This window comes from Monopterus albus, unplaced genomic scaffold, assembly GCF_001952655.1.
Source record: "Monopterus albus unplaced genomic scaffold, M_albus_1.0 scaffold40.1, whole genome shotgun sequence".
In the NCBI taxonomy this organism is placed as follows: domain Eukaryota; kingdom Metazoa; phylum Chordata; class Actinopteri; order Synbranchiformes; family Synbranchidae; genus Monopterus; species Monopterus albus.
Window position 1 is genome coordinate 5,578,868 of NW_018127920.1, and position 11,374 is coordinate 5,590,241.

Here is an 11,374-nt window from a genome sequence, read left to right on the forward strand (position 1 = left end):
CGTTACACTCCTGACTACACTTAATTGCATATTGATTGAGAATCTGCACAGACATGTTATTTAACTGACAAAAATACAAAGAAAAGGTTTTCAATGTTTTCACCAACTTAATTGTATATTGTAAATATAAACAGATCTACAATTTGATGCCTGCAATATAAGTTGGGACAGAGGCCTGTTTAGCATTGTGTTACATCACCTTTTGTTTTAATTACATTTCTTAATCACCTGGGAACTGAGGACACTAATTGCTGCAGTTTTTCAAGTGGAATAATGGCTCATTCTTTCTGGATACAGCCGCTCAACAATCTGCGGTCACCTTTGTCTGATTCTCCTCTTCGTTATGCACCATACAATGCAATAGGAGGCAGATGTGGACTGCAGGCAGGTCAGTCAAGTACACGGACTATGTGACTATGAAGGTACACTGATGTAGTACATGCAGAATGAGGCCTGGCATTGTCCTTTTGGGGTATCCATGAACTTCCTGGGAAAAGATGTCACCTTGATGGCAACATATATCTCTTTAAAATCTGATATCTTCACAATATGTAAGTCATCCATTCCGTGGGCACTGAGGCACCGCCATACCATCACAGACACTGGTATTTGCTGATAACAGTCGGAATGGTCTTTTTCCTTCAACTGAAACCTGAACTTGTCTGACCAAAGAGCATATTTCCACTGTTTTTCGGTCCATCTGAGATGAGCTCGGGCCCAGTGGTGTTTCTGCATAGAATTGATATATGGCTTCCTCCTTGCATAATTGAGTTTCAGGTTACATTTCTGGATGCAGTGGCTGGCTGTGTTAAGTGACAACAGTTTTCCAAAGTAATCTCGAGCCTGTTCATCACTGTAGCCAGTGTTGGGTAGTAGTGAACTACAGTACATGTAATGTAACTATATTTTGTGATAACTTGCTAGTAGTTCAACTACATTTATAGTTGTTAAATTACAGATGTAGGCATTCAAAGTGTCCTACTTTTTCACCGTGTTGTATTTGCGGTGCCCTATTGGTGGCACTGTGTCAATAATAGTGTTTTTAACTCTGCATGAGGCTCATAAAATCTAACCTGCAGTTCTTCTTTTGGCCTACAATAGCATTCACCAACAGTACAGCATTTTGAATTGTCAAACCATACAGTATTATACACTGGGTTTCATGTCACTAGTCAGAGATCTACTGTATTAAACATGATTAACACAGCACCATAAATTACCTGCACACAGTAGTGAACACCATGTACAGTTTGCTGCGAAGAAGTAGACAGCTTCTTAGTTTTAAAAGACTCAAGTCACTGAGTTTTTAGTCATAGACTATGATTTTGCAAAGACTCGGGATCCTGCAGGGTTAGTATTTGCAAGACTGCAACTAGATATTTCTTGAGACCACTTTAGAATACTTGAGAGTATTTTGCTTAGTTAAAACAGCTAGAAAGAATGGTAAAAAGAGATAGACACCACAGAATGTGGACATGTCCCTGTTTGATTGAAAGGGGACAGCGAGGTCTGTCCACCTTTTCTCTTTTTTTCACTCTGTCACGGTACAAATTGGATGACCTGTCAAACAGACACTCTTGCTCACTCCACAGCTCCACTGGTTTCTCCTTTGTAATGGTCCAACAGAAGGCACAGAGTCACCAGAGTCTCCGTCATATTTACCCATAGATGTATTATGTAATTATCACTGTTTCTGTGCCCATTATGCTGCTTCCTGTTTGGTGCTGGAGAAGGCTGAAGAAAATCACCATTAGTGAATATTATTGGGTTTTTTTTGTTTTTTTGAGTAACTTTATATGATGCAGCTACTTTCTGTGACACTAATAATGGTATGATTCCAAATGCTAGGGGAAGGGTTTCATGGTCAAGGAATCATATAATCAAGGAATCATATGAGGGTCAAACTATCATGGCAATATTTAGGTGGAATGGCATTATAGAGAAACTGAGCTGCCTTGGCGAAGGTTTGCAGTTTTTGGGTGCCGTCTAGTTAGGTTACGTGATGACTGAACTGAATTAACAGAACCAGTGACAATTGAGCCAACAACTTAATTCACCGATAAGAAACTGTAAGATATGGTTTAAAGAGCCCATGGCGCTTTTCCTTGTTTTTTTGACTTACCAACAATGTTACAACCCTGAATTATCATCTTAGATGTAACATAAAACTCAAAACATGAGGTGTACATACGTATGTTTTAGTACTTCTATGTAGAAGTAACTTGGATTATACACGTTTCACAAACTCTCGCTTGTGAGACTTTTTTCTAACAAAATTAAGTATTACGATAGTTTAAGGATTTCCTTGAATGGAAAATTGATGAATGAAAATGAATCTTCAGGCAGTTGTGCATTCATGTGAACTTGCCTGACATCCACTCGTGCCATTGTAAAAGCAGAATTTTTTGACTGCTCCTGGTTTTGTGGATATACTTTCCCTCGCTGTTTTACCTGACCAGGTCTAACCTACAAGCAGCCGGCCTGAAGCCCCCGGTGGCGGTGAATGATCAGTTCATCAATGCTGGATTCCCCCAAAGCATAGTACCTGTTGAGGCCAATGTGTCTGTTGCATGAGATATGTTGCTGGTTAACGAGCGGATTAACGACCTATTAACGAGAGAGAAAAGAAGAGAAAAGCAACAAGACACAACAAACACAATAACTAACAATCAAGTTTAAAAAAAACACACGTTGCATGTCTGTTAATGCCTTGTTTCTATAATGTTGGAGAGAATTGTTGTAAGGCTGGAGAAGTTACCATGTCTGCATTATGCCAGTTAAAATATGGGGTTCCTCACCTACCCACTTTGTTTAGAGTGTTCCACATCTCTTTTCATCAGTACATATTGTTTACCTATATCCGCAACAGGAGTTGTGCGCGTTCACAAACTGTCGTCTCATTTTTAGGAAGATGTTCTTTGGTTTTATTGTTCTGAAATAATTACAGACTGTTTTGAGTTATAAGGGGTGCCAAGCTAATCTAGAAGTACCCAAGATTAAACATTAAATGGTTTGAAATTAGCAAAATGAGCAGCCATGGGCTCTTTAAAGTTACACACACACACAAACCAAGTGAACGTTGAGATGATTTTGGCCCATGAGTAAGTTGTAATAAATCTAAATTATGCTTGAAAGTCAATCCTTTATTCATGATTAGAAATTTCTTTTTACTAACACAAAGCATGTTTTTTCAGCTGGCCACAAAGGAAGGATATCTGTTGAAACAAGGAGCATTTGTGAAGGTAAGGGCAATAGCACTGTAGAGGAGTCACACCCCATTGTGTCTGAACACAAACCTGCTTTTAACAGGAAATCTATCTATCTGTGGTTGTAGTTGAAAATATCTAAATATAATGTTGCAGAGCCTTTGGAAGTATGTGGTTCAGTGTTACTTTTAACAATTTTGCAGAACTGGAAACAGAGGTGGTTCACACTCAACAGATACGAACTCAAATACTTCAAAGAAAAAATGGTGAGTTTCTCTTCAGCTCTGTGATATTGTGTGCTAAATGTGCTATTTCTCAACTTCACTTATGATTTTTTGATTAGAGTATTTAGGTACAGCCAATGGTGGAAGAATTACTCATTGTTTACTTAAGTAAAAGCAGCAATACCACAGTGTAAATACTCTGTTACAAGTAAAGGTCCTGCATTCAAAATGTTGCTAAAGTAGAAGTACAAAAGTATTAGTAGAAAATATACAGAAAATTTCAAAAGTAAATGTACTCGTTCTGCAAAATGGCACAGTTTATATTGGTGTACATCATATTATTCAATTATAATTACTGATGCATTATTGAGTTCATCACATTTAATGCTGCAGCTGGTAAAGGTAGAGCTAATTTTAACTTTGGTATATGCTTATAATTTACTGCTGGGTAGCTTGTGAATTTTACACCAAGGCACAATAAATCTTGTGATTATACTGTATTTTGTTTTATTAACCTCTTTCTGAAAAGTAACTATAAAGTAAAGTTATGAAATAAATGTAGTGAGTACAAAGTCCAATATTTTTCTTTGAAATGTAGTGAAGTTGAAGCATTAAGTAGCATAAAATGAAAATGTTCAAGTACAGATACAGTACCTTAAAATTGTATTTGAGTAAATTTACTGAGTTACATACCAACTTTGGGTACAGCAGTTATATTAAGTTTGACCTTGTAGTGTGTACAGTACGTGTAAGCTGTAGTGTGGTTCTGTCGCAGTGTGAGGAGCCCATTCGAACTCTGGATCTGAAAGCATGCTCTGCAGTCCAGTTTGACTATTCTCAGGACAGAGTCAACTGCTTCTGGTAAGTCATGGTCACTCATTGATCAGCGCTGAGAAAGTATTTTCTACAGTGTAATGGGAAAATTTAAACTGGGGACACAAAAGAGGGGAATTAGTTTTAAATGCTCCACCATCATTCCAGTTCCCAAGAAACCCTCCATCAGGGAACTGAATGTCTACAGACCTGTCGTCCTGACATCTGTAGTCATGAAGTGTTTTGAGAGATTGGTATTGGCCCACCTGAAGGCAATCACAGACCCCGAGCTGGATTCCCTGCAGTTTGCTTACTGAACAAACAGGTCAGTGGATGATGCAGTCAACATGGCACTGCATTACATCCTGCATCACCTTGATTCACCAGGGACCTATGCTCAGATCTTATTTGTTGACTTCAGTTCAGCATTCAACACCATCATCCCAGACATCCTGTACAACAAACTAACGCGGCTCACTGTGCCTGCCCCCACCTGTCAGTGGATCACCAGCTTTCGGATGGACAGGAAGCAGCAATTGAAGCTGGGGAAAACCACATCCAGCACCCAGTCTATCAGCACAGGTGCCCCCCAGGGATGTGTGCTCTCTCCACTGTTATTCTTCCTCTATACCAATGACTGCACCTCAGGAGACCCCTCTGTAAAAATCATGAAGTTTGCAGACAACACAATGGTCATCGGCCTCATTCAAGACGGAGACGAGTCGGCCTACAGATGGGAGGTTTGAACAGCTGGGTCTGTGATGTGGTCATAACAACCTGGAGCTGAACATGTTGAAAACAGTGGAAATGATAGTGGATTTTAGGAGGATCTTCTCCATCCTATCTTCGCTCGCCATATTCACCAGCACTGTTTCAGTCGTGGAGTCCTACAAGTTCCTGGGCTCCACAATATCTGGGGACTTGAAGTGGACAACCACCATCAATGCTATTAATAAAAAGGTGCAGGATGTACTTCCTACGTCAGGAAGTTCAACCTGCTTCAGGAGCTGCTGATACAGTTCTACAGAGGAATCATCAAGTCTGTTCTCTGCACCTCCATCACTGTCTGGTTTGACTCAGCAACCAAACAGGACAAGTACAGACTTCAGCAAACAGTCAGGACTGCAGAGGAAATCATCGGTACCAGCCTGCCCTCCATGGGGGACCTGTACACCTTACGGGTCAGAAAGGGGCCAGAGAGGATTTTTGCAGACCCCTCTCACCCTGGATTTAAACTCTTTGAACTCCTCCCCTCTATAAGGGGAATGTCTCTTATATAGGCCTCCCCTGCAGCCAGTTGGCCAGGGTCCCTCGGCCTGAGTAGTAATAACAAACGATAGATTATTAAGGCTTGGTTAGTCATTGTTCATTGTATTTTTCAAAGTAATTAAGAAAATGTCTTCCTTTTTATAAAATAAATTTTTAGATTTGTATTTTTTAGAATGATATAATTGAGATTTTTGATTTGGAAGCGTTGCCTCTGCTCTCATTTTTGGAGCACCAGTTGTCTTAAATGATTTAATATTTGTTAGGGTGGGTTTTTAATTGTTTGGGTAATGACCATTTGGGTAGCTTAGATTTGGATTTAGCCTTCCTCTCGGTTACATGTATTTATACAATACTAAGAAATAACCTACTCACTAGCTTGTGGGTGTTGACAACCTACATTGACACTGGGTCTCTGAGGCATTTGCCAGCTTTGTCAAATTGGTAATATATCCTTGTAAAATCTCAGTAATGTATCTGTTAAATGACTAGGAGGTAGAGCAGGTTGTCTCCTAACCAGAGGGTTGGTAGTCCTTGAGCAAGATGCTGCACCCCAAGTTGCTCCCAGTGATATCACTGGAGAATGTGTGTGCGTGAGTGGGTGAATGGGTAATAGTGTAAAACATTTTGAGTGTGCTTCAATATGTAGAAAAGTGCTATAAAAGAACCATCAACAGCTCTGCCGCCCACCACAAATAACCTGTTGTCACTCTGTGCTATGAGATCTTGGAACTTCAGTCCAAATAAAAACTACATACTGTATGTGTGACAAAATACTCTTAACTCAAGGGCTGCTTACTAGCTGAGCTTTCATTTACAGCTCATGGTCTTACAAAAGTCATTATGAGAACTGATTGAAATTTATTTCAAAGTGTAGCACTTGCAGGCTGAGGTTGCAGTGGGTGTTGCCTGGCTTGTACTTCCCCATAGCAACAAAAATGGTCATTTATTTAGTTCGAAAAAAGAGGAAGTCTAAGCAGTTCAACAACAGATGGAAATGAGGGGTGTCAGGGTGGGGGCAAACAGGATTTCTGTTGTGTCAGCTCTGAACTGAATTTTATTTGTAAACCGTCAATTCACAACATAAATCATCTCAAGGCACTTTACTTACAGTATTATAGAGTTAAACCCAAAAAATCCCTTTGTGTAAGCACTTGGTGACACTGGAGAAGAAAAATTTTTTTTAACAGAAGAAACCTCCAATAGGAAAGTCTTAAGTCTAATCTTAAAGGTAGAATTTGTGAATTTACAGCAGAAAAATGTTGTGAATATCTATGTATTCTATACATTTTACTGTTGTTTTCCCACAGAAATAGCCACTGGTGCTCCTGGGTAACACTTTAGGGGTTATTCATTATAGGAACCTACTGAAATGTGTTGAGCTGAGTAACACTCATCACTGGTTCTGCATTTGTTTCCACTACTGTGCGCACGCTTTGGAGGTGCATTCTGGGAGCTAAATTTCAGCACCCCTCAGGATGTAGTACTATAATCAGGTTCCAAGAATGTGAGGGGGAGGGGTGTGTGTGCACAAACCAGTCCCCCTGATTGGTTAATTGTCCGCTCTTCACATCTCAATCACTAGCTTTACAAGCACTGTGTGTAAAGAGGCATTTATAGTGGTTTAGAGGTAAAATGGGGATTTCAGTGAGGATCGCAGGCAAAGCGGTGAAGACGTCGCATTTCTGCAGATTTTTGTTCTGCTTGTTCAACAGTTGTTTGATAAATTGCTATACAGTCTCTGTTACTGGCTGATTGTGGCACTTTAGAGTGACATCTGGTCTCCCGTTGCTCAGCTGACTGCCTTCTCCTTTAAACAGAGACCTAACATAGAGAAAATACAATGGAAAAACATAGGATGGTCCATGTCGACCCAGTAGGTTATGTGGGGTGAAGTATGGGGTTACCGCTGGTTAGGTTCTGATAGTGGAAAGGCAGCATTTACTAAACCTGTTAATTTGAATACACCTCCACTTTGGATCTGCTGCCTGAAAGTTGTGCTGCACCTGTGGACTGAGAGGAAGTGTAGAAAAAAGTGTAAGTTTACAGTGACCAAACCTAAATATGGTTGAAGAAATCAACACATGCCTGTCAAAGTCCCTCACATTCTCCTCTGGCCAGCAATGTGATTGACAAACACCCTCTCCCTCCTCAAACATGTTATTTACACTCATGAGGTCTCAAACAACTAACAGCTGTCATGCTGAGACCAGGGCCGCAAATTTGATACCTTTCTCCTGACGGTAAATTTCAGCCACACTGACCTCTACCGCTGAGAATATTTCTATCTTTTCATTCTGTCCTTCCTGATTCCATTTGATTTTGCATCCCTGAATGGGAACGCCTTAAAATATATATTGTGTGAGACCAATTTGTTGTTTTATCATTATTGATACATCCCAGATTCAGTTATGAACAGAAATGACAAATATATAAATATATGGAAAATATATATACCCTTTAGAGCTTTAACTTTTAACTTTAGCGTTTTGTCAGAGCAGATCAGCTGAACTGAATCTCTTAATGGCCGGTATGAAGAATGATTACACTATGCAAAGCCTGCTTCTGTGTTCATATGGACTACTGATATAAAATTGACTTTAAAAATAGTGACCCTGTTCCAGGGTACACATTATTTTACTCAAGTTAAAGTACTGTTACTATGGTGAAATTGTACTCAAGCACAAGTGAAATGGCTTGACTAAAAACCTATTCAAATAAAAAACTTACTTTGAGTAAAAGTTATTTAGTTGTTTGGTTGTTTTTCCAGGACCTTTCAAAGGCAATGCACACGGGACAAGAGCATGTACACATAATACCTCAGTGCTAGTACTTTGCAGTTGTGATGGCAAAAGCCCTTCTTGAATTGTTATAACAGCTGTAGCTAAGGTGACATGTTGAGTATCTATAGGCTAAATTTCCCAAACTTACAATCTCCACTTAGCCCCTGATATAAAATAAAGTCCTCAGGAGGAGATGAGACAGGTATTCCCCCGATCACCATTTGTAGTATTGAGCAAATTGCTCAAATTTGTACTTCGTTGGTTTTCCATTTGTGTGTCCGGCAGCTTAGATTGTAGTACAATGCCTTAAACTAAACATATTTAGGAGTAAAATTAATGGGCTAATTAAGTATGTCACAGACAGGAAACGAGAGGACTTGTGACATAAGTCAGCAGCTGAACCCGAACCCCCGACATCCTGCACACCTGTGTATATGGTGCACCGCACTGTAACCATTCAGCTATCGGGGCACCCAATGGTAAATTTACAGTTTGCATAAACCCTCAAAAAGTATATAAATACACAAAAAGTTTACTTTATTACAATAACAAGAGTAGTTGTAATTTATTACTTCCATCTCTGCCCTACTCTTTTTATTGTATAAACTCTGCTTATGTGAATCCTATCCTATGAAACCAACCCTGTCAAGGGCTCTGAGTACTGGCAGATTAAAGACACTATAAAGTAAAAAATAAAATCACATGACCACCTTCTGATTTAGTGACTCACTCCTCTCATGAACACACCACTGCAACACACTTTGTTCCTAAAATGTTGCATTGTGATATTTATATGTTCATATTGTGGACTGAGAAGCTGCAGTCAATGTCTTCTTCCTAGTCCAAAGTCAAATGACAAAGCAAATGTTTGGTCCTTTGTCCACTTCACACATACAACTTTCATGTGTAAAAACTGCATGACGTACTGTCTTCCAAAGCTCCTTTCTTCCAGCCGAGTAACTCTCTGTGTCTCTCTGTGTCTGCAGTCTGGTGTTTCCCGAAAGAACATTTTATCTTTGTACAAAGACAGGTGTGGAAGCAGACGAGTGGATCAAGATCCTGAGGTGGAAACTGGTGAGTTTGTTTGGACTCTGTGCTTTATGCAGGTCTGGTGGGAAGTGGGATATTTTTTACCAGTAACCCAAATGGCTGAAGGGCCTTTCCTCTCCAATCTGTAGTAAACAACACCAAAAAACGTGCTAATTTCCTGCATCTCTGAACACGTAGTAAGCTCTTGACTTTCATGGGGACTGTTGAGAAGTAATCTTGGAAACAGAGGAAATCAGCAGTCGATTTTCAGTAGAAAGAGACAAGGCAGGTAGAGGGAACCCAGCTAATAACATTTTATGTATGGGAATGAATTATTAATTGATGAATAACAATGAAATATTAATTACTTTACTTCCACTCAATAATAGCACACCCTGTTTGTTATACAGTCATGATGATGTACAGTACAGAGCATACTTCTCAAAAACCTGAAAAACTCAAAAGTTACATACACTGTTCAGCCATAACATTAAAACTGCCAGCCTCATACTGTGCTACAAAAACAGCTCTGACCTGTGGAAGCGTGGATGCCACAGGTGGAGGTGAAGGTGCTCTATGACGTTAGCGGCAGATCCTTTAAGTTCTGGAAGTTAAAGTGGGGCCGCCATGGATTGGACTTGTTTTTCCACACAAGTTTGATCAAATTGAGATCTGGAGATTTTGTCAGGTTCCTGAATATTTTTGCAGCACAGTGGGGCAAAGTATCCTGCTGCTGAAAGAGGCCCCTGCCACCAGGGAATACGGTTGCTATGCAGGGGTATACTTAGTCTGGAACAATGTTTAGGCAGGTGGTATGTGTCAAAGTAACATGCACATGAAATCTAGGACCCAGTGTTTCCTAGGAGAACATTGCCCAGGGCCTGTATTTATCAAGCGTCTCAGAATCACTCCTAAGTTAGGGCTAAAAGAAGTCCTACCTCACAGTAAACTTAAAAGTTACATGAAGCGTCCTCCTCTCACTTTCAGGGAGGAGAAACCCCACTCCTAGGAAAGACGTCACTGTTTTACAACACTCAAAAGCTGCAAAGGTCACATTGTACTGATGGGTCGTCGTTTTTCTGACAGTCAGGGTCTGTAGTCATAACCTTACCATTGTCAAATGAAGGCTTTATGTGTATAAAAGGAAGCTGGTAAACGCGGCCATACGCTGTAATAATGTGCTTTATGTCAGTTCTCTTTATGCAATGGGCTGTATGTTTATTGGAAAGCCACTGATAATGTAACTCACCTGTGTGAAATCGTCTTTATCAGCCCTGTTTTTTCTAATTCCATATAATAAAGCAGTGTATTCAGGGGGACCATAATTGTTTTCAAAAAAAAACTTTGTCCACATTCACTGTCACTTAAGTAGTGTGTGGGTCCATTGGGCCACTAAATGAATCAAGGATCACATAGTTCACAGCCACTTAAGTGTTAGTGCTGTGATAACATCTTCGATTCACAGAAGCACATTTGTTCGTGCTTGTGGTGATTATTTTAACTTGTGTGCCATCAATGACCCTAGCATGTTCATGGAAACCAGCAATTTGTGTATTTGTAGCTGGTTTTTCATTGATTAATACTGAGTGGAAATGAATAAATCAGTGCATCATCAGTGGACCTGTCAGAGCCATCGAGGTCAAAACTGTCGGCTTTGATAGACTCAAACCATCACTGTTGCTGCAGCTGCTTTGTTAATAAAAAGTGTATCTAACAATGCAACGACATGCAGTTTCAGTGGAGATGTCACTTGTTCTTTTGTTTGTTGGAGCAATTGCATCTTGCACAAGATCTTTCACAAAAGCTATTCTATTTATGGCCAAATTGTATTTTTTTAATGAGCTCAGCATCATTAAGTGTACAGTGGGTACGGAAAGTATTCAGACCCCCTTAAATTTTTTACTCTTTGTTATATTGCAGCCATATGCTAAAATCATTTAAGTTCATTTTTTTCCTCATTAATGTACACACAGCACCCCATATTGACAGAAAAACACAGAATTTTTGACATTTTTGCAGATTTATTAAAAAAGAAAAACTGAAATATCACATG

The 11,374-nt window shown here is 39.7% G+C and overlaps 1 protein-coding gene across 1 annotated transcript in view; it reads left to right on the plus strand.

The window, feature by feature from the left end:
* Positions 1-11,374, plus strand: part of dapp1 (dual adaptor of phosphotyrosine and 3-phosphoinositides) — a 31,476-nt gene that overhangs the window by 17,079 nt on the left and 3,023 nt on the right. The window contains exons 5-8 of the mRNA XM_020599358.1: positions 3,195-3,242; positions 3,410-3,472; positions 4,206-4,291; positions 9,279-9,366. Of these exons, the coding sequence (XP_020455014.1) occupies positions 3,195-3,242; positions 3,410-3,472; positions 4,206-4,291; positions 9,279-9,366 (285 nt within the window). The remainder of the gene's footprint in view (positions 1-3,194; positions 3,243-3,409; positions 3,473-4,205; positions 4,292-9,278; positions 9,367-11,374) is intronic.